The sequence below is a fragment of the Callithrix jacchus genome, chromosome 11 (genome assembly GCF_049354715.1).
Source record: "Callithrix jacchus isolate 240 chromosome 11, calJac240_pri, whole genome shotgun sequence".
NCBI lineage: Eukaryota > Metazoa > Chordata > Mammalia > Primates > Cebidae > Callithrix > Callithrix jacchus.
In genome coordinates, this window is record NC_133512.1 from 2,825,316 (window position 1) to 2,849,281 (window position 23,966).

At 45.1% G+C, this 23,966-nt stretch overlaps 1 protein-coding gene and 1 pseudogene across 2 annotated transcripts in view; both read left to right on the forward strand.

Annotated features, from left to right (window-relative positions):
- The window catches only part of BMPER (BMP binding endothelial regulator), a 247,905-nt gene that overhangs the window by 24,024 nt on the left and 199,915 nt on the right, over window positions 1-23,966 (forward strand). The window contains exon 3 of the mRNA XM_002751322.7: window positions 11,070-11,169. Coding sequence (XP_002751368.3) covers window positions 11,070-11,169 — 100 coding nt within the window. The remainder of the gene's footprint in view (window positions 1-11,069; window positions 11,170-23,966) is intronic.
- Window positions 1,125-6,554, forward strand: LOC144578294 (uncharacterized; annotated as a pseudogene). The gene is made up of 3 exons (XR_013523791.1): window positions 1,125-1,181; window positions 5,531-6,058; window positions 6,221-6,554. The product of XR_013523791.1 is annotated as an uncharacterized LOC144578294 (transcript).

Here is a 23,966-nt window from a genome sequence, read left to right on the forward strand (position 1 = left end):
GGCTCTGCGCTTGTTGTTGACCCACAGGAATGAGGGACACCTGAGGACTGGTGAGTTCACCGTAGGTACGAGATCCAGGAGTGAGACATGTGTGATGACAAGAGTGGCAACCTTCCAGAGCTGGCCTCGCAAAGAAGTGGTTTTGCCACCACCAACTGCCCAGGGAATCTAAGACATTTGGTTTCTGTGTTTTGTGTGTGCTCATTCTTCTACCCTTGACAGAGAGTCATTTCTGTGTGTATTTCAAAGGCCCATTGAGTCATATGCCTTTTGATACCAGACAGCCCAACTTCCTACACTGCAGTAAGTCTAGAAAGGGGCTGTCAGAATGACATCTCCAGGTATCACTTCCTTTAATGTCAGGTCTCAAGCTTTCCTATGGAGTTACCTAATTTTATTACCACTTTTAACTCTTAACCCCCATTCCCACCTCCCTCCAAAACCCCCGCCGACCTGGCCAGAAGATTCTGTACTGTCCACCCGAGACTGGAAAACCCCACTAATGCCTTCTGAGCCCCGGATCCTACAGGGTAGGTGGAGTTGGACCCCCAAGATGTGGTTTATCATCTTCTATCTAGTCCAAAAGAACTCACCAGAAATGCACAAAAATATTCACAGAATTTCATCGCCCCTTTCTTTTGTGTTTTCCTTTTGGGCAGAGGAAGAAGCAGATTTATTATTCGCCATGTGCTGAAGGGCACCCAGCAGTGTAAAATAACCAGAGGTGCTGAGGAGGCAGCCCGGCCTCCTGCGCGTGAAGCCACACCGCTTTGCAGGGCTTCCTTCTCTCTCACCCCGGCCTGCAAATTCTTCCCAGGAGTCTTTCGGAAGTGTTCTCTGCAGCACCGACCCATCTCACATCCCAGCTGTTGGAGTCCCTTCTGTTAGGAAGAGAGAAGGGTTAGCTGAGGCATTTGAGCCACATAAAGGCAGGCTGCCACCATGACCCCTCTTGGTTCACACACCTGGCTTCTGTCCGCTGGCGGAGTGGGATGCAACCTACCTGTTGGTTTTCTGGTTTGCTTTTGGGAACTGAGCACGGTGGCAGAGCCGCATCTGCGGCAGGGCCCACGGGGCTTATGCCCTGGCTCCGCATGTTCCATCTGCTCCATGCAGTTATGCGAATGGGCCGTTGCCAGCAGGCCCTTTGCTTATATGATGTGCAGTCTAATAAGAAACAGGCAGTGCTACTTTCTTTGGGCTACTATTTTTATTTGGTGGTTGTTGTTTTGTGTTCCGCCATCTCTAATGTTTTGGTTCTATTTCAAAATATGATTAAACAGAACGAGGAGCCGTTTGACACTGCCCTGTTTTAAATCAGACCTCTGCTCGAGCGGGCGGGACAGTCTAATGGCCTGTGTTTCTTTGTTCCGTGAGTTTCTTGAAAAAGCCAGAAAAAGAAAAAAGCTGGCCTAAACCCTTAAGCCAAATAGGACCCAAAAAAAATCCCTCCAACAAACTAAAACCCCTTAAAAAAATGGTAATGTTAGGTAACGTAAATATCAGAAGGGCCTCCTTATTAGTCCCCTGTTGCCTCTGCTGGCGCGTGTCATATTTTCGAGGTGTAGGATCAGGAGAACACTGTCATTTAGTGATGTATTAGGGCCATGCATCATCAGAACATCGTCTTTGTAGAGGGTGTGGGCACTAAAAGACACGATTCTGGCCAGACAGAACCGCAGGGGTCTTACTTCCTTCCTCCACCCCCCTGCCTTTTTCTTTAATCTCCCTCTGTTTTGTGTTGCAGAGAAGTGAATTTCTTCATGGGATATGACTTGTTGCAAAATAATCGGGGGGCCCCAGTGGGCTTCATAAAGTCTTTTTAAATGGTCGGGCTTCAAGGGCGGCTTTGTCCAGAGTTTGCACTGTGAACTGGGCCAGAGGAGGCGGTGTTTGCCAGGTCCTGGGTCTCTGGGGTAAAGACTCGTTGAGCCTAGACAGGAGGGAAAAAGAATAACACTCCCAGATGGAGTGCAATGAATTGCGTGATGTTCTTGCAAGACATTTTAACATTAAGTCTACAAAATTACGGCCGTGGGATGCTGGAAGCCTCCCAGGAGAGTACGCCCTCCTGCTCAAGTCAACCAAGAAATGAGAGGACTTGGCAGGTTTGGGTCCAGGTTCGGGTCAGCCTTGCAAATGACCAGGCACTCAGAGACTGGGACTTGTTTTGAGTTTTTAAGTCAGAGACTTCATCTGTCTTTCCTAAAAGGCACTATTTTTATTCGTGTGTTCAAAATGAAACCATAAAGCACGGAGGTTTATAAAGGTCTGAGAATGGGGTGCTTAACAAAGGCCAACATTTAAATTCTTAGCTGCAAGAGAAAGGTGGCTCGTTTAGCCTCCAAACCAAGCTGTACAGCACAGTGATGAAACGATAGGCTTTGATACCAGAGTCCCTGCCCTGGCTATATAAACCTCGGTGGGAGCCATTTAACCTTTCCGTGCCTCAGTTTACTTACCTATAAGATGGGGTGGGAGGTAAATCAGTGCCTTCTTCAGGCTTTCTTTCCAAGGGTTAAGTGACAGAATACACAAAACACATTCAGCATGGTGGGGGATGCAATAGGTTTTCTATAAATGTCGAGTGTTACTATTCTTAATAGTTCAGCAGCCTACCTGCAGAAAACGGCACGTGACTTCACTGTTTGGTTAGAGATGGATCAGCTTTGCTTGTGGCCCTGACTATGGAAGGGATTTGCAAAAGCAGTGGAGGTTGGGGTTGCAGAAAGTTCTGGAAACGCCACTTTACCGTAAAGGCTTGAGGCACGGTATGCAAAGGCCACAGTGGACACCTCCCATCTCTTGGACTAAACTCAGCTGGGAAGGAGGTCTTGGGGGAAACCGCTTCTTTCAGCTGCGGAGTTTGGGTCCTTTTCCCTTTTCAGCTTCATCTTCTTCACCTTAGAAAGGTTTTTATTCATTTTGTCTTTCTCTCTATTTTTTTCAAGTTCTATTGAGTTGAGAGACATGACCCAGTGCCTTGAGCGTGTGTGCTTAGGCTTTGTGGCTGATCAACCTGTCTTTTATTCTTTTCTTCCAGATATTTCTGTGTAAGAGTTATGGGGAAGTCAGTTTTCCTATCAGTAGGTGAAGAATGAGCAAGGAAAAGCTTAATTAAAATAATAAATCATCAATCAAATTTAATACTGCCATTGGGCTATCTCAGGCCCCCCCCCCAACCCATGCTCTGTTATTTTTTTCCAAGATATTGAGAACAGATTTTGTCCAAAGGAGACGGGCTGGAGCAGGTCCAAGCTTGCATTCTGTCCTCTCTGTGAGTTCACGCTCACTTGTTAAGGATTTCCCCTGCCCGAAGGTTGTAGGGAGGTCATCACTTTATTTTACCATTTCCAATGATCAGAACTGCTGATAAGCAATGAAATCTCATTGGGTGCAGTGGCTCACAGCTGTAATCCCAGCATTTTGGGAGGCCAAGGTGGGAGGATCGCTCGAGCCCAGGAATTTGAGACCAGCCTGGGAAACATAGTGAGGCCTTGTCTCCAAAAAAATAAAAATAAATTAGCCAACTGTGATGGTGCATGCCTGTAGTCCCAGCTACCTCTGGAGGCTGAGACGAGAGACTGTTTGAGTTTGGGAGTTTGAGGCTGTGGTGAGCCATGGCTGTGCCACCGCATTCCAGCCTGGGTGAGGGAGCAAGGTCCTGCCCCGAAGAAAAGCCATGAAATCTGGCCCCTTTGGGTCTTTGGTTGCTGCCAACACACTTCTTTTCTTAGCTTTTGTTTCCATCTCTTCATTCTAGAGACTTGAAGGCTTCAAGTCAGGTCTACTTGCGCAAATCCTGGCTGATCCCTTCCATGGCACCTCTCCTAGGTTATCTCATACCAGGGCAGAAAAGTGGCAGGAGACCTCGTCTGTTTGACCCCGGTGGTCTGCCCAGAAGAATCTGCAGACTAGCTCACCTACATACTAGTCTATTCCTGAAATCTCAGCAGTCCTGTTGGAGTTAACCTAATCTGAATATGATGCTCCTATACATTTTGGTGCTATGCCTTACGAACTAACCTTCCCAGCTGGTCCCATAAGCCAGGCTGTCAGCTGGGTTGTGTTCCCAGGTCCGCTGCTTGCTGCTTCTTTGAGAGATCTGAGACAGTTAGCTTCATTGTGTGCCATTTCTCCATCTGCAACTCTTAAGAAACCTGTGAGGATTAATGAATAGTGTCTACAGAGCTCTGCAGATGAAAGGTGCTATGTAAACATGAAGTATTCTTCTGTTTGTGAGAAGTGGTATAATATGGCCTGGGAGAAACTGTGACCTGTGTTCAAAAGTTCCCTTTGGCTCTTTGGGATCTGGAATTGTGTTACAACGGGAATACTTCAAGGGGAAGTTGACCTCTTTGACTTCATACGCAGACAGACTAGAACTTCCAGTGATAATATACGCGTTGATGTGGGATCAGCTTCCCCTGCTCCCTCCTCCCTGAGGCACTTGAAATAAGACATCCATATGCCTAACAACAAATTCCTCTTTGAGCCATCCTGAGACTCTCCACGTGGAACACTATTGTATAAATTTTCTGATAATAAACATCTGAGTAAGCATGAAAGGGTCCTGTTTGTGCTCACCAAGGATGACGGCTTTCACTTCAAGGTGAGATTCTCTTTCGTGCTTCTTGCTGTGCCAGAGGTTACACCGCAGTGTATGTGTGATCTGCTGATGCTTGTTGTCTTATTTCCTCAAGAGCTTGTAGGTTTCTGGAGACTGGGACCTTTGCTGAGTGATTTCTGTCTGTCTCCCACAGCACTGAGTATAGTGACACGTGTGCCCAGGATTTGTTTTTTACCTTTGGAGCCTCCACGCTAAGCGACATTTCCTCTCAAAATCGCCAGGCTGGGCATCTGCCCTAGGAGCTGATAACATAGAAATCGGCTATTTGGGAAGCATGTGGGTCTACCCCCAGGGGTATTTGTATTTTGGTGGGGAATTCTTGAAGGCAGCAAAATCTGTGAGCTCTCCAGCAAAGACTACCGCAATGAGATAACAGGGGACTCTGGAGCTCTATTCTCTGCAGTCACACTACCTGGCCCGTGAGCTTCATTGACATATTCAGTCTTGTTCACTCGGGCAGAAAAGCGTATCACAGCCTCACAGACTTCTTGATTTTCTGAAAAAGGATCTGTCACTTTGGATTTGCTAGTTTGTCAAATGACAGCTGTTTGCCTCCCAGGCAGGCTTTCCTGTCATCAGAGACAGGGATGGAGAGAAAATAATGGCATCATCTAGGAGAAGCGTCTCGTGCTGATCTGCCACCTTCGTAGCATGGTCATGAAATGGACGCGCAGCAGGCAGGAGCGAGGTGTTCTCATGCCCGCTCGCATTTCAAGGGATGTGTGATGGTGTTTCACAGTCTCAAAATAAAGGGTCTTACCCTCATCTTATTAGCTGCTGCGTTTTCCTCTCCAGATTTTGATTCTATCATTTGTTATTATACATGAAAGGTCAGGGAATACTTTCCGTATTCCATAATAGGATTGGGTTCTGGAAGAATCTTTGAAAAAAAAAAAATAGGTTGAAGACATTGGGGCTTGGAATAGAACAGAAGCATCTCAAAAGCATGGTTTTCTGGTTGAGGAAGGCACACAAGGACGTTTCACAGTGGTGCTCTGCTGTCTTCTGGGTACCCCTCTGCGCTGTGCTCACGGGAGAGCTCATCTCCCTCCACGCCAGGCCCTGGGAAATGCTCCCGAGGCGCTGGCAGTGTCGGGGCTGCAATTCGGGAGACCAGGGCACTCTGTGCTGCCATCGCGTGGCAGGTCTCGGGCACAGCACACCGGTTGCCGGGATGCTGTTTGAACCTGGCGTGCGGCTGGAGCTGCGGTTTGGCTCACATCCTTACAGAGCTTTGTTGCCAGTCATGTTGATTTTTAAAAAATGTTTTACCCCGATTCCCCCTTTTAGTTTTTCATGTTGGCACTTCATTTAATGCGCCTCTAGGGGCCATGTTTTGGGTTTGGATGTATTTGATCAGTGTTAGAGAATCGGTTAACGATTTTCCCGAAAGGAGGCAGTAGTGCAGACAGACGCCTTGGACCACAGGTAGACCACTGCCTGGCAACCCTGGCAGCCCTGGCAGCCCTGGAAAGGGGGACACACGGGAGGCTGAGGGTGGAAGATGCAGTGAGGTTTATTGCTCTTATTCATCGGTTAGGTTCTGACCTTTTCCTTGAGTGCATTTTTACCACCATTTCTCCTGTTTAGGTCTGAGGAGACTTAAACCCATGCTGGAATTTGGGGAAAACTGTTTGAAGATGCCAGTCTGAGTTCTGGAGGCGTGATAGGCACATCCCCGTTGATATCCAAATTGGAACGACTTTCCTTGTTACCAGAAAACAGCTGGTGTCTGCAGACCTTCCCGTGGTTGGCGGTGACACAGGCTCCTGGAGTCTCTGCTCTCTTAGAGAGTTCCTGTCTGGAGCCACCAGGAAGGCAGCAATCTCCCCTGGGGCCTCGGGGCAGGAACCTTGTTCTGTTCTCTGCTGTATTCTGAAAGCCTGGGAAGTAGCAAAGTGCATTTAATGACAGATCTCTATTTGTATTCCAGATCTGTCTCTTGGGCGACCCTGGGCGAGATTCCTAACCTTGATCCTTCCTCTGTAAGATGGTGATCCTGAGAAATTTATGGTGTAAAAAATGCACATAAGATTCTTAGCAGAGAGCCTGAACACACATAGAAGGAGTTCAGTAAGTGTGAGCCAGTATTAGATAATGTTTCTTGAATGAAGATGTGGACGGAACAAGCCATGACCTCAAGCCACGGCAGTGAATGACACGTAGTGCCTGTGGGCATGAGGGAGTCCTAAAGGCCTGGCTTTGCGTGTGCCACTTCTCAACAGAGCCACTGGCTCCAGGACAACTGTTTTTGTCTCTTGGCAAAATTGGGAAAGCGAATGGAGTGCTCTTAATTAACCTGTGTTTGAATTTACTCTGTAGCTGCTGGACTCAGTTAAGGAAATGGACGATACCAGCCTCTCACCAGCAATTCCCTGAGCTTTTCCATTTTTTTTCTTGGAAGGCCTGGGATTCCAAAGACATACTCCACATCCACGCCAATCAGACACCAGGGCAGTGATCAGATATGGCAGTTCTGTACCAATGCGACCGTTGATAGGATATTTACAAACTTCCAGTGTAATCAGAGGGGGAGAAACCCCCTAAACCTACAGCTAAGGTTTAGGTTTGCTTTCTGTGTGTGTACAAAAAAAAAAAAAAAAAAAAATCCAGATGTGAATCTACAAAACATCTGGTTGGAATAGCTTTTATGCTGGACTGTAATTACAAGCTATTTATTATGAATGTTGGGATCCTGTGATGGATACTGACCGGCTCCCAGGTTTCTAAGTCAGCAAAGAGCTCCTGTATTTAAGTGCGTGTACACCTTCCCACTTATCAGGCCCAGAGTAAGTCTGCACTTTGACTGCCCCTAGAGCTTCGAACTCTCCGTATCTGAAGATTCTTCCTTTCAGAGAGGAGATGCACTTGGGAGTGGCCCTTGGCCAAGGCTGCAGCCACGTTTGCCGAATGCATAAAGCCAAGAAGTTCTGGTAACAGAAGCTCTGCGAATGAAGTTCCTTTCACAATTGTCCTGGGGTGGGAGAGTCAGAATCACAGTATAGCTTGCAAGAACTGCGCTTTTCAAAACAAAGTTACCGTCAACAGTGCCAAACAGCATATATACCCCAGAGGGAGCAAGACCCCGTCACAGTTCAGAGACAGAGAGGGCAGGGTCCGGCCTTCTAGCCCTAGGGACCCGTTTGGATGGGACTGCCACTCGCGACCGTCCTGGTACTGGAAGATAGGACTTTGTTAATCTTCTTCCCCATAGCTCTGCTGCGTAGGTCTACGTCATACTCAGAATAACTACACATTCCTTCGGTCTTCCTTCAAGCTGCAGAGCAGTTGCTACAAATGCTTTATTGAAACTGAATACATAATACATACAATGAGAGTAAGACAACATAGGGGTCCGCATGGTTACATCCTGTTCCTTGGCCATTGAGGCAGCTCAGTGGCTGAGCCCGGTCAAGCCAACCCACACTTCACTCACAACTTGAAGATCTGATGCTAATCCTTTTGGATTTCTACAGTTATTAAATACGTGTCTGAGTGGAAAAAAATGTCCTTGAGTACTTAGGTGGGAGTGGGGAGATGATTAACTTTTAAAACGTGTCTCTTTCATTTGAATGGTTTCCATAACAATGTATGACTTTTGTACCTTAAGAAAAAAATTATAAAAATAAATCTAAGGACCGTGACTTATAGTTAGCCTTGAGGCCACCATCATCATGGAGAAGACGGGGTGAGGGAAGGAGTTCGGGGGGACGCGGGGCCAGCATGCTTGGCTTCAGATTGTAGGTCTGCTGTTCACAAAGGGACTGTGGACAGCTCCTATCCCAGCTCAGCCCCAGCGGCCACAGAAATACCCTCCCCACAGCAGTGGTTTTCAACCCAGCGTTCGTTGGAATTACCTGGGAACTTGAACAAATACCCACGCCTGGTCCTTAGATGAACCAGATCTGAGCTTCAGGGGTTGGGAGACCACACCAGTGTTTGTGAAGAACGCCACAGGGGTACTAGTTTGCAGCTAAGGATGAAGGATCCTATCTCACAGGATTTTAGGAGTAAATGAAGTTAGTCCCTTGAGGGCACCGACCATTTACAGATCCCCAAAAAAGAAAGAGAGGGAGAGAGAGAGACTGGATGACGGATGACTCAGGTCACCCTCCCATCATAAGGAGAACCAGAAAAAACCAAACAGCAGCAGCAACCCCTGCAGGTGTGGGGTGCAGGTGACTGTGGATTGGGGTTCAGGTGACTGTGGATTGGGGTTCAGGTGACTGTGGATTGGGGTGCAGGTGACTGCGAATTGGGGTGCAGGTGACGACTGCGGATTGGGGTGCAGGTGACTGCGGATTGGGGATCTCCTTTCTCTGGGTGTTGGACAGGTCCTGGGACTGTTCGGGAATATTCAGCTCGTTCATCCCAGTGTTCCTTAACTGAAATGAGAGTCGTTTTCTATGTGTGCTACTCAGTGGACAAGTTTGAGCAACGCTGGTCATGGCTGATTGTTTCTGTGCTCAGCTGGCCTTGCAAAAGCCATGGGGTAGGGAAATAACCGGACTGATGCGGAAACAGCTGTAGGCAAGGCAAGGCCCAACCCTCCCCATAGAACTCACTCGTGGGCAGTTATGACTATGAGTCAGAGGGAGTGGGGTTCTGGGACTCGCAGATTTTCTGGTCTTTGAGAGGAGATGGCAACCTAGATTTACTTTAGAACTAGACCCTGGAAGCATGTTGGGGGGCTCTGGAACTCGCAGGGAATTTCAGGGCAGCATAGAAGGTGACAAGTTTTATTTTGGAACTACCTTAGGGTTGGACCGTGGTGCTTGAGCTTGATGTGGGCTCCCAGACTCCAACACACACACACACATATGTGCACACACACAAGCTTGCAGGCACACGCACATACACACATGTACACACACAAAAACACTCAGGGACACACACATGTGCATGTGCACACACATGCAAACACATGTGCACACACACAAGCTTGCAGGCACACACACATACATGCATGTACACACAAAACATTCAGGGGCACACATATGTGCATGTGCACACACACAAACACATGCACACACACAAGCTTGCAGGCACACGTACATACATACATGTACACACAAAACATTCAGGGGCACACACATGTGCATGTGCACACACACAAACATGCACACACACAAGCTTGCAGGCACACACACATACATACATGTACACACAAAACATTCAGGGACACACACATGTGCACATGTGCACACACACACACACACACACACATCCCTGCAGGCTTGCATGTATCTCCTCGGTTCGGAGAAAAAACTGGTGAGATCTCCCTTAGTCTCATGACATTGAAACATATTGATTATACTTGAGGAGTGTCTCAAATTTGTTGTCAGGGTCGAGTCTGGATTTGTCTTTTATTAATACATATCCCAAGACAGTTGTCGATTCGTTTCAAGGTGAGCAGAGCTGGCCAGTTGCTCCTCTCCAACCTGCCTACAAATCAGGCACTGGTAGTGCTTGCTGTCATCCAGCGAAGGGCACAGGTGTGCACGATTTACGTCTTCATCTTGAATTCCATCTCTCCCACTGGAAAGCTGGGTAATCCTGGACGAGTCAGCTGCCTTCTCTGAGCAGCGGTTTTCTTGTTTGTGAAACGGGGATAATGATACTGACCTCACAGAATCTGAGTGAGAAGGAAAGCGCCTAGCATGTGGTCTCCACTCGGTAAAGCTCACATTTTGTTGGATTTTTGAGACAGTATTTTTGGTTCAGGTGCATACAATCCACATACGAGCAGGCATATACAGTCACATTTGTATCTTCTCTAAGACATTTCGACAGCTAACCTTTCAGGAAGAAACCAAAGATGCAAATGTCCACCACACTTTCATTAGCGTAAGTGCTAATAGAACGCAGCCATCCCACAGCTGTAAAACACCGACGACCGTGTCTCTGCTTGGAACGTAGAATATTATTTTTTCTTTTGCCGAGCCGATTCAATACTCAATTTTGTGACTATTTGAGTTGGAACTTTAGATTGCTGCATTTAATGCACTCTACTATTAAGGATTGTTGGACAGCCGCGTGAAAATATTTTTGTTGTCACGATGCTGTCCTGGCTCAGGTAGCCGAGCAGGCAAAACATGGTTTACATAAATAATATCGTTTCTGTCGTGTGTACTAAAAAGAAACCTTAGAACAGAGCGGGAGACAACTTCTCCCTCGGCAATCGGTTATCCAGGTGAAGCTGGCTTTTTCAAGAAGGGACTTTTCCTCTCCTCTCATCCAACTCTGATCTCCAAAGTCCTGCTTTCCTGGGTGGGAATTTCTGTTTCAGGGACAGCAAAATCCTATCTGCTCTCACAGTGTTTTCTTGCCAAGTAAAGGCAACATAAGAGGCGGGCTGGGAAAACCTCTACCATGTGATAGGGTTTGGGGGATTCTGTGTGGTGCTTATTTCAAATGTCTCCTGTCTCTTTTTACCTAGAACAAGGAAGTGACATGTAAGAGAGAGAAGTGCCCCGTGCTGTCCCGAGACTGCGCCCTGGCCGTCAAGCAGAGGGGAGCCTGTTGTGAGCAGTGCAAAGGTGATCGACGTCTTGGCCGTCCTCTCTTTCTCTCACCTTTCTTTTCACTCAGCTCTTGGCTGGGGTGCACGCGAGTGGGGAGGAGAGGGTGTGTGTGTGTGTGTGTGTGTGTGTGCGTGTGTGTGTGTCTGGGGCTGGAAGGAAGGGTGCTCTCCTAGGAGAGACATGAAACTATGTGAGCATCAGCATATTTGCTTTATTGTCTAAGGCAGGTTGTTAAAATGTTGTAGAGAAGAGGCGATCACCATGCCCTGCATATTTGTACACACGCTCATGAACATATTTTGTCGGCAAGTTTCAACACTCAGTTTTTCCAGGCTCCACACTCACCCTACCCACCTCTGCCTTAGAAGTCTTTAAGTCTGTATTTTATCATTTTGGTCCTCATTAAAATTTTCCTTTCCTTCTAAAGTAGATCTAAGTCCCTTCGCCTGTCTTTGAAGCATCTCTAATGTCTCCTCACTCCAGCCTCATTTTCCATTGCCCTCCAGCCCCATGCTCTGTCTGGAATGTGCTGTTCCTGGTCTCACTTCTCTCTTGGCCTTAGCCCAGGTCGTTTCCCCAACCTCTCTGGGTGCTGCCGTGTTCAAGGTGCCCAGCCCTTATCTACCATGTTCCCCTTTAGATTTCTATGACCTCCAGAAGTCCACATGGATACTGCAGTGGTGTGATTCCTCCCCTCTGTGTTTCGTGCAGATGGTCGGCTCCTTGGGGATTTCACACTGTCGATATGTCAACAGTGCTTCACGGCGTGGGGTAACACAAGAGGCAGCGTTAGCCCAGTGTTCACGGTGTGGGGTAACACAGGAGGCAGCGTTAGCCCAGTGTTCAGGGTGTGGGGTAACACAGGAGGCAGCATTAGCCCAGTGTTCACGGCGTGGGGTAACGCAGGAGGCAGCATTAGCCCAGTGTTCAGGGTGTGGGGTAACACAGGAGGCAGCGTTAGCCCAGTGTTCACGGCGTGGGGTAACACAGGAGGCAGCATTAGCCCAGTGTTCAGGGTGTGGGCTCTGGGGTCACCCTGTTGAATCAGAATCCGAGTGTACTGGGTGGCAGAGTGTTCCCCAAAATTTCACATCCACTTGGAATCTTAGCATGTGACCTTGTTTGGAACTAGGCCCTTTGCAGACACACTTAATTAAAATGAAGTCATACTGAAGTTGAGTGGCTCCAAATTCAATGTGACTGGTGTGTTTATAAGAAGAGGAAGAAATAGAGACAGACAGAGACACACAAAGCATAGCAGAAGCTGGAGTGATGCTGCCACCAGCCTAGAGTGACCAGGGCCTCCAGGATCTAGGAATGGCAAGGAGTAATTCTTCCCAAGTGCCTTCAGAGGCAGCGTGCCCTGCCGACACCTTGATCTGGACTTCTAGCCTCCAAAACGGTGAGACAATGAATGTCTATTGTCTGAAGCTTCAGGAAACTCATGTACTACATTTCCATGTGAGCAGGGGGAGACGTGGACCCTCCCTTGATCTCATCACCTCATTTGTTAAATCAGGACAGCAGGGTCAGGCACTGTGGCTCATACCTGTAATCCCAGCACTTTGGGAGGCCAAGGTGGGCAGATCACTTTAAGTCAGAAGTTTGAGACCAGCCTGGGCAATATAATGAAACCCCGTCTCTACTAAAAATACAAAAAGTAGCCAGGTGTGGTGGTGGGTACCTAAAACCCCAGCTACTGGGGAGGTGGAGGCAGGAGAATCACTGAACCCAGGAGGCAGAGGTTGCAGTGAGCCAAGATCATGCCACTGCACTACAGCTGGGTAACAGAGTGAAAGTCCATCCCCCCCTGCCCCAAAAAAAAGACAAAAACGAAAAATGAGGACAATTGTGTTGGAGGGACTAAGATGGAAAGATGCATTCACCGTATTGCATGTCACCATCTCTCAGGTCATGGAAGTATAATTGATGCCCTTGTCATGCTTGACAGGCTCTCCGTGTGCTGCTCCATGACTGGTCGTGTGGAAGGGAGCCTTCTCATGCCGTGGTGTAGCCTTCTTTCCTTCTTGACCTGCTAGTTCCTTTATCACCACCCAGTCCTCCTCTTATCCTGATCTTTCAAGGGAAAGAGATACCCAAGACAAACACATTTCCTGAACATTCTTTTTGGGCTTAAGATAATAAGCTCTTCTAAGCAAACTGGATCCAAGAGTAGGCCAGCAAATAGAGTGTCCTGAGTTCTCTTCCTAACGGAAATCCCAAGGCATTTGGCGGGAGGTCAAGAATCCTGCCCTTCCCTGAAGTGGATCGTCATGGGAGGGATTCCTGAATGGGTGCTATGGTTTGGCTCTGTGTCCCCCACCAAATCTCTTCTTGAAGTCTAATCCCCATAATCCCTATATGTCAAGGGAGAGACCAGGGGGAGGTAATTGAACCCCCTATGCTGTTCACAAGATCTGATGGTTTTATGAGAGGCTCTTCCCAATTTGCTTGGCACTTCTTCCTGCTACCTTGCGACGAAGGTGCCTTGCTTCCTCTTCACCTTCTGCCGTGATTGCAAGTTTCCTGAGGCCTCCCCGCCCATGCTGAGCTGTGAGTCAATTAGGCCTCTTTCCTTTTAAATTACCCAGTCTTGGGCAGTTCTGTGTAGCAGTGTTGAAAATGATCTAATGCAATGAGTCTGACTTTTCAGGGGCCGTGGGGTGGATGTTAGAGAAGCACCCTTCATTCTCTCTCTTTTTTTCTTTTTATTTTGAGACGGAGTTTCGCTCTTGTTACCCAGGCTGGAGTGCAATGATGCGATCTCGGCTCACTGCAACCTCCGCCTCCTGGGTTCAGGCAATTCTCCTGCCTCAGCCTCCTGAGTAGCTGGGATTACAGGCACGCGCCACCATGCCCAGCTAATTTTTTGTATTTTTAGTAGAGACGGGGTTTCACCATGTTGACCAGGCTGGTCTCGAACTCCTGACCTCAGGTGATCCGCCCGCCTCGGCCTCCCACAGTGCTGGGATTACAGGCTTGAGCCACTGTGCCTGGCCCCATTCTCTCTCTTTCTACTGCATAATACAGTGCTTGTCTCGGGGGTTTTAAGGGACACAGTCCTGTTCACTCTTAAGTACTGGAGACTCCTAGTATTATGGAAAGTTTTGTGTTTTTTTTTTTTTTGATTGGAATTGTAACGTATGCTCATAGGAGAATCCTCAAAAAAATAGTTTAAACTGCGGAGAAGCAGGAAAAAAAAATCTCACCATCCGGAGGTAACAATTGTTATCATTTGATATATTTATGTCTGTATTTTCCCGTGTAAAAGTGTTTACAGGGTTGATATTTTACTACTCATATTGCGTTATTTATGTTTTTTCCCACTTAACATTAGGGCATAACTTCTTTTGTTAATGCATCTTAATAGATGCATAGGATTCTGTTGTCAGATGCACCAACATCCGCTTGGTTGTTTCTGACCACATTTTTGGGCATTTAGGTTGTACCTTGGATTTTAGCTTTGAGTATGAGTGAAGGTGAGAAGCTAAAACCAAAGAGCCTTGTATAGTAAAGGAATGAACTGGAGGGAGGCTCTCACGAGGACACTCCCTGAGGCCCCTCAGATCTGAGTGTTAACCCAATCTGGGTTTGGCCTCCGAGAAATCCCAGTAAACCACTCTGCACCTCTTTTGCATTCTGCATTCATGTAGAAAAAAACAACAACAAATCAGTGTGTAGCAGAGATTCTGAGACAGCAGCAGCAGCTGCACTTCTGATAAGTCCTCCAACAAGCACCTGCATATTCTGTGGAAGTTTTGACTGTTCTTGCTCAATGAGAGTGATTTAGTGAGGAATCATAGTAATGGAGAAGTTTGCTGATAATACTTTACTTTAAAAATAAATAATATCTAAGCACAATTGTCTTAGGATCAAAGAATTTATATATATTATATATAATATAATTTATACATAATATATAGTATAATTTATATATAAGTTAGAACTAAAATTATAATTTTTAATACAAATATATATATTTTTACATTATATATATATATATATATATATATATATATATATTTTTTTTTTTTTTTTTTTTTTTTGAGACGGAGTTTCGCTCTTGTTACCCAGGCTGGAGTGCAATGGCGCGAACTCGGCTCACCGCAACCTCCGCCTCCTGGGTTCAGGCAATTCTCCTGCCTCAGCCTCCTGAGTAGCTGGGATTACAGGCACGCACCACCATGCCCAGCTAATTTTTTGTATCTTTAGTAGAGACGGGGTTTCACCATGTTGACCAGGCTGGTCTCGATCTCTGGACCTCGTTGATCCACCCGCCTTGGCCTCCCAAAGTGCTGGGATTACAGGCTTGAGCCACCACGCCCGGCCTATATTATATATTTTTATATATATAACATAATATTCAGTGGAGTCTCCGTAGCAAATAAATGGAGCCTCATTTTTCAGAGCATTTAACACAGTGGTTCCCAGGCTTTTTGGCATCAGAGAGCAGTTTCATGGAATACCATTTTTCCATGGACTGGGGTTGGGCTATGGTTCATGGAGGGGACACACAGAAGTACCATCTGGTTGAGAAGTTCTCTGGGAAGTCATGCCCAAGTGCAGAGGGAAGGTATGTTAGTCCATTTCCACAGAGCTATAAGGAAATACCCAAGCCTGGGTAACTTATAAAGAAAAGGGGTTTAGTTAACTCACAGTTCCGCATGGCTAGGAAGGCCTCAGGAAACTTACATTCGTGGTGGAAGGCACCTCTTCACAGGGCAGTAGGAGAGAGAGAGAGACCCAGCAGGGAAAATGCCAGACACTTATAAAACCATCAGCTCTCATGAGAACTCACTCACTATTATGAGACCAGCGTGAGGGAAACCACCCCCATGATTCAATTACCTCCCACGAGGTCCTTCCCACAGCATGTGGGGATTGTGGGGACCTGGGTAGGGACACAGCCAAACCATATCAGAAGAGAAGGAAGACAGATAGCAGGCAAGGAACTGGGGATGTACCAGGGAATGCTTTCCAGAAGAGCAATGCGTATTTATGAACAAGTAAAAGTTAATCACATTCAAAAAAGGGCTGCTCTGCCGAAGGTTCCCAGGTGAAGGTTCTGGCACACACAAAGGCATGACATAGGTCTTAGTCATTGCCTGCCACTCACAATCACCTGGGGGACTTGTTAAGGTATCAGTTTCTAGGCTTCCTTGAATTAAACAAATCTGTAATACGTTTTTGTTTGTTTGTGGATTATTTGAGGAGGGGTAGGAGGGTCAGACAAAAGTGTAACAGCCTATCATGACTTTGACTTCTTTTCCTCCGAAAAACATGCTGATACTGAAGAGGCAATGGTAGGAGAGTTCATCCACGTGAGGACAGAAATAGGAAAGTCTGTATTTCAAAAGTATTCTCAGAAAGGTTTTCTGTGTGCATGGATTTGTGTTCCTGCTTTATTTAATTGCATTGCTCATGTGTTCCATTCGTTCATTAATTTAACATTTATTTACTAATCCTGGGCCAGGTGTTTGTGGAATAGTGCTGCTTACCAAATTGTCCTTAGCTTTTGTGAAGCTAGAATATTCTTTAAAACAAAAAAGTCAGTAAACGATAACGAATTTCTCTGTGCTTTTGAGATTATTTTTATACTAATAATGGTTACACATTTTTATCCAAATTGCCTAACAACTGAGCAGAAGATTAATCTAATTTGAAAAACCTCAATATTGTTTGATGAAAACAAATGAGATCATCGGGAGTCAAACAGATGGTTTTGGCAGCTTTTCTGTATTTGCCTGGACCGAAAACCACCCTTTAATGTGGGGCTCTTTTCTGAACAATAATGCATTTGTTATCTGAATATATGTTTCTTATTAGTACATCATAATGAATAAGGTGTGTTTCAGACATCTGTAGGTCAAATTCCATTTTGTTTCCTCATATAGAGCATGAAATATTAATTGTCCACAAGAGTTTGATGAAGGATTGAAAAAAAAAACCCAGTCTTTTCATTTGTTGAGTGGGGTTTATTTTCCATAACCTTTTCTCGTCTTTGATTTTTCCGTGTTTTGTCTTGTTTTTCTATGGGTTATGATCCCATGTGTTGCATTTGTTAATAGATTAACTTTTACGTTTGATTTAAAAATACTATGGTGTCTCATGAAATGAAAAGAAAAAGGCAAACTATAAATATTTGCACATTGATTTCCAAAATGAGGAAAATGAGGCCAACTGCCCTAGGTTCTGTTAAATAAGAATTAAAGAGCAAAACATGCATTGGGAAATTTAAAAGAATTGAGCTCATTTCTATAGACCAGTTACTGACCAATGTAAAGGGGGACTATGAATAACGGTAAGAGATTAAGCATAATTAATTATAGGTTGCCTTTTGTACAGTAAAAGGTCATGAATGAGGGACCTTCTCAGTGCTGCTTTTGAGAATGGCCTTTCAGAATATTGCTATTTGGTTGTTTTGCAGGGAGGCAGCCACTTACCATATGTAGAAATAAACATTTCAAAAAGTCTTATATGAAAATAATCACACTTTCTGTGGTGACAGAGTGAATTGTTGATTGTTGAAATGTTTTAAGATGGAAAGACTGAGTTAGCCATGTGCCATTCTGGTTGCTTACTTTTAACCAAACTTCTTTTGGCAACTGTAAACATGCATTGTCTGCCGCTGAAACAAAAGAGTGGTTCTTTCCTCAACCTCTGCTTTCCTTTCTTTTAGACATGGCCAAATTCTCTGGTAGTTATTATGTCTGATCAACCTGAATGCTGTTTGCCCCAGGTTTTGTGCCCCAAATAAGAACTGAGTTGCCTTCCCCTGAAAGGTCTGTCAGTCACGCAAACTACATTGTGAAAGAGTTTGAGAGAATACTTTGGAAGAAAAGATAATCCACCAATCTTAGGCTTTCATAGATAGATTTGTATTCAGCCCTGGGGTGGTGGTGATTACTCTTCTGATTTAGCAGATGGGAAATCTTACATGATGAGAGAGATGGCACAATTGCTGAGAGGCAGAGGGGGTCTTCTGATTCCCACCGTCCCATTCTTCTTGCTTGGCATGTAATATGGTTTGGCTCTGTGTCCGCACCCCAATTTTATGTTGAATTATGATCTTTGGTATTGGAGGAGGTACCTGGTAGGAGGTGACTGGATCATGGGGGTGGATCTCCTGCTTACTGTTCTCATGATAGTGAGTGAGTTCTCAGGATATCTGGTCATTTAAATGTGTGTGGCACTTCCCCCTTTGCTCTCTCTCCTGATGGCCAGGTGAAAACGGTGCTTGCTCCCACTTTGCCTTCTGCCGTGATTGGAAGTTTCCTAAGGCCTTCCCAGCCATGCTTTCTGTGCAGCCTGCGGAACTGTAAGCCAATTAAAACTCTTCTTCATGAACCACCCAGTCTTAGGTATTTCTTGATAGCAATGTGAGGTCCCGTCTCCCTCCAGAACTGATTGTAGTCTGGGTGGACCAACAATTTCAAAGGAAATATGTGGGCAGAGAAGCTTTCAGAGGTGACTGACGACATATAGCTTAGGAACCAGTGGCTTTTCTTACTAATTGGCTTTTTTCTGGGAACCCTCAACTTAATTTTTTTCCTCTCTAGTTCTCATGGCTGCTTGCTTTTTACTGCAGCAGTGTTCATTGAGATGAACTTTGCTCTTGTGTATGTGTGTGCCTGGCTGCATACAACACTTTAAACAGATCATGCAATTACACACTTAAAGCATCCAAAAGTATCTTTAGTGAAAGTAAGGTTCCCTCCCATCCTTGTCCCCAGCTACTTTGTGTCCCATCCTGAAGACAACTTTTGTACCAGGTGCTTGGGGATCCTTCCGGAGCCAGCCTCTGCATACTCTCTCTGTCTCTCTCTCTGTGTCTCTCTGTCTCTCTCTCTGTGTCTCTGTCTCTCTCTGTGTGTCTCTCCGTCTCTCTCTGTGTGTGTGTGCGTGTTTCATTTCTAACCAAACAGAAATCTTTAGCTTTACTCTTAGCTTTTTTAATGTCGAGACTCTAACCTGTCACTTAAAACGTCTTTGGAGATGGCATTGCCTCCCCACCATTGAGCTACTCATTTCTAGTTCCTATGCCACTGTTTTTTGTTTTTCTCCAGGATTTTGAGCTTAAGAGACTTTCTCATGTGCTTCTTGATGTAAGTTGCTAGATTCTGAAATGCCTGCATAGATATTTTAACCTATGCAGTTTAACTAGTTTTATCCAGCTGACCTCAGAAAGTTGAATGGGGGATGTTAGTATGTTTTTCAAGAGAAGAAAAAAACAAGACCAAAAACAAGAGGGATTTCTTTACCCCCTCTTTTTCTCTAACTGAAAAAAGATGTATAAAATGTTACAATTCATAGGTTGATTACCCATAAAATAAACTGTGAGTTCCCCCACGCCCTCAGCTTTCCGTAGCCATGTTGACCCCACCAGAACCACGTGCACGGTGGGGCCACTGCCCTGGCCGCTGTCCACATAGGGACCTGTGGCCACCAGGTGAACGTCCTGGGGAGCTTTTTTTATCCTGCTGCCTGGGACTGGGGAACACAGGAGAGGCCTGCCCGACCATGCCCCAGGCCACCATGCTCCCTGGTCCCCTGCAGGCTCGGGCTGTACCTCACCCCTCCCCACTGCTTTTCTCTGGCTGATCTCTGGGCACTGAGTTCAACCCTGGGGCTGGGCTGTTTCCTCCGGCAAGGAGTGGAAAGTGGGGATGCTCACCATTTCACCCCACAGGCTCCTGCAGGTTTTGGTCCCAGAGATAATATCTGAAGGATAAAGAAGGAGAGGGAGAGCAGAGAGAGAGCTTGGAGGTAAAAAGAACTGTGCTTTTAATTCCGGCTGGGCTGCCGCCACCACAGCTTGGCACTGCTGCTCCAGTGTTACAAGACAGGACAGAATGGGGCCGGTTTTACTAACTATTTTCAAGTCTTCTTCTCCGCTACACCCCTTTCCTGGCTGTACCCCTTTTCTGGTGTACCCCTCTCCTGACTGGCTCACCGAAATGTAATATTGGGGTTAGGGTGGCCTCAGCTCACCTGAAAGGACGTTTCTCCAGGTTCTTGGCCTCCTGCCCTCTTAAGAATGAGAGAGGGGACCATGGTGCAGTGCACAGTAAATGCCAAACTCAAAAGAGTTTGTAGAAAGTTATTTATTTAGAGAGACAAAAAGGAGAAGGAGAGAGAAAGAAACTGCTGACTCTCACCCTGAGTGAGAGGATCCAGAAAGATGGAATCCAGGAGAGGAAAGCAGCTTCTACCCTGAGTGGAAGGGAACAGAGAGAGATGGAGGTTAGGAGGGAAAACAGGCTTCCAGGAGAGAGTGTGGAAGGGGGCTCCAGAGGGGAATCAGGAGAGAGAAAAGCAGCTTCCATGAAGGGAGTGCTCCTGGAAGGGACCCAAACATGGAGTCCAAAGGGCTGTGGAAGAGAGGACTTTTAACCTGGGAGGAACCCCCACCTTCTCTAAGACCCCAGGCCAATGAAAGGAGTGCATTAGAACTGCCACGGGAGTGATTGACTCTTAGTTTCTTCCATGCCCGCAAAATTTAAACGTAAAGTCTCCTGGATGGAGAGAGATGGGGGCGGGGACATGGCAGTAGGAGTTTCTTGCCCTTAAAACTACAACCCCTGTGGACCCAGAAAGAGAACACCTTCCCTCAAAACTGCTCAGCACTTTAAGAGGATTTTTCCCCTTCCTGTCTTATGGTATATTTCACTGTGAGAATAAAGTCACAGTGATGCTTATCATCTCAAATGTTTTGGAACCAAAGCATTCTTATCTCCTATGAGGCTTCTAATGACATTGTTTCATGGAGGGTCATAAAGCTGAGAGAAGTAAAGTGAGGTATGCTAGGTAGAAAGTTGGGGTGCATCATCAGAACCCCTGGGAGAGGAATGATTTGACACCGAAGTCCCTGCAGCCTTCCTAGGTTCTTTCATTTGCTGCTTAAATTTGGCAACTCTGAAACTGAAGATATGTCCGTATATGTGACCTGCGTCTGTTGCTGAAGATGCGTGAGTGTATAGGCATCGATTGTTATTTTTAAAATGATCATCACGCTGAATGGTAAACATTCCTACTGGACTTTGATCAGGGAATACTCTTGCAGTTTCTTCAGAAGTTGATTCTTTTCTTTTTTTCCTAAGAATTCAATGTTCTACATTTCTTTTGGAGAGGAAACTCATCTTAGAGCTAATGTGTATTGGCTTAGAAATCTGTCTGCTAGAGAGATTGATGTTTAACAAGACTGATATGATAATGGAAGGGAACAAAGTACATTGGTACGTTCATGAACTTGAGTGCCTGCTTCTCTCAATAGGAGCTTATTTACACCAGAGTCAGCTAATTATGTTTCTAGTAGCTTGGAAATGCCAAAGCACTTTGATGGAAGAAGGCTAGCTTTTTAAACACATGGCACTGGAGCAATGAGAGCTGTTCATAGACAAAAACAAAAGACAAACAAAAAAGAAAACCCCTCACCTAAACTTTATACATCACATAATAATTAGGGCAAAATTAATCAGACTTAAATGTGAAATGAAAAACTATAAAACTTGTAGAAAAAGTATGTAGGAGAATATCTGTAACCTAGAGCTGGGAAGAGTTTTTAGATGACACCAAAAGCACTGTCCATAAAAACAAAAAATTGATCAATTGGACCTCATCAATATAACAACCATTTGTTCTATGGAAGCTTTGTGAGGGCCACAATAAATCTAATTAGAAATGGGCAAAAGATGTGAAAAGACATTTCATCAGAGTATATACAGGTGGCAATGAGGCACATAGAAAGATGTTTAACATCAGGAAAATGCTTAAAATTACAATGAAATATTAACTCACCTATCAATATGGCTAAATAACTAAACATTGAACCCTTGGACAACACGGGTTTGAACTCTGAGTCCACTCACACACAGATCTTTTACAATAAAAGCTACACCCAAATGTCCCTCCTCTCCTGTCTCCCCTTCCACCTCCTTCACCTCCTCCACCCCGAGACAGCAAGACCAACCCTTCCTCTCCCTCCGCCTATGTTAATGTGATGGCGATGGAGACATTCACGATTATCCATTTCTACTTAGTGAATAGTAAATACGTTTTCTCTCGTTTATGACTTTATCAATAACATTTTCTTTTCTCTAGCTTATTTATTGTAAGAATACAGTGTATAATACACATAACATACAAAATATGTGTTAATTGACTACATTATTGGTAAGGCTTCTGGTCAACAGTAGGCTATTAGTAGTTATGTTTTGGGGGAGTCAAAAGTCATATGTGAATTTTTGACTTCAAGAGCGTTGTTCAAGGGTCACCTGCAGAGTAATCACACCAAATGCTGGTGAAGATGTGGAAAATCTCTCATACATTGATGCCGAAAATGTCAAATGATTGTTCAGCCACCTCGGAAGTCGGTATGGCAGTTTTGTAAAGAACTAGACATAGACTTACCACGTGGCCCAGTCATTGCTCTCTCAAGCATTTATGCCAGTGAAACAGAAACTTTAGTTCACTCAGAGTCCTGTTGTGATGAACATTTGTTCATCACAGGTTTATTTGCAAAAGGTAAAAACTGGGAATCACCCAGAGGTCCTACAGTAGGTGAGTGGTTAAACCAACTGTGGTATATCCATACCAAGGAACACTACTCAGCAATAAAGAGAAACAAACAATTGATCCATGTGACAACTTGGATGGAGCCTAGAAGAATTATTCAGAGAGAAAAGAGTCAACCTCAAAAGGCTACATACTAGATGATTCCTTTAATATTCTTGAATAACAAAATTATAGAAATGGAGAGCTGACTAGTGGTTGTCAGGGATTACAGAGTCAAGAAGCAGACTGAGTGTTGCTATAAATGAATAGCTTGAGGGAGTCTTGTGGTGATAAAACAATTCTTTATGTTACATGGTTACAAGACTGTACACATAATAAAGCTGTACAGAAAGATAGACACAAATGAGTGCATGTAAAACTGGTAAAATCTGAATAAGCTTTGTGGATTATGCCATTGTCAATTCCCTTGTTTTGCTATTGTCTGGTAGTTTATACAAGATGTTAACATTGGAGGAAGTCGGGCAAAGGGTACGTAGAACCTCCTTGTATATTTGTTTGCATCTTTCCATAAATCTATAATTATTACAGAATTAAAAATAAAAGATAAAGAGTGATGTTGAAGTAGTTTTGACAATATTTCCTGATAAGCCCTGACCACCCTATTTAATCAACTAGAAAGTTTACATTAAGTAATGCTTTCCCAAGTATGACAATGCATTTGTGACACAGATGGTGTTTCCTATGTGTATTGTATATAACTCATTTATTCTTCACACTGTCACTGATGTCTTTGAAATTACTTTGAGGAAACTGAGGGTTCCATTCTTGACTTTCCTTCTATAGCACCATCATTTATCTTATAAGGTTGTTGGTTGATTGTTGTTTTTAAATGAATCTTATTTTCTTAGGCTGCTATTGTGCCTCCCAAACTGTGAAGCATCTTCCTATTATGAGAAATGCATAAATTCACCCTTAGACACGTGAATTTGATGCTTTGAGCCTCATTATTTGTCGCGTCCTAATGTTGAAAGGCCCAAGGCTTAGCATAATTGGTAGCCAAATGTAAATACATTTAGAACAGAGTTCAAACATAAATCCTCAAAATCAGCTCTTGCCACTCCAGCCACAGAATCTGCATTTAACCTTAAATACTGGCTTTCCATCGCCACCAGAACATCCCTTTAAAGTATCATTGACAGGCAGCGTGCCGTCTTTCCCAGGGACATAATCTTTACTACTGAGGCTGCCACTTCCTGAACTCTTTCTGTCTAGAACCCAAATAGTGAATGGAACATGGC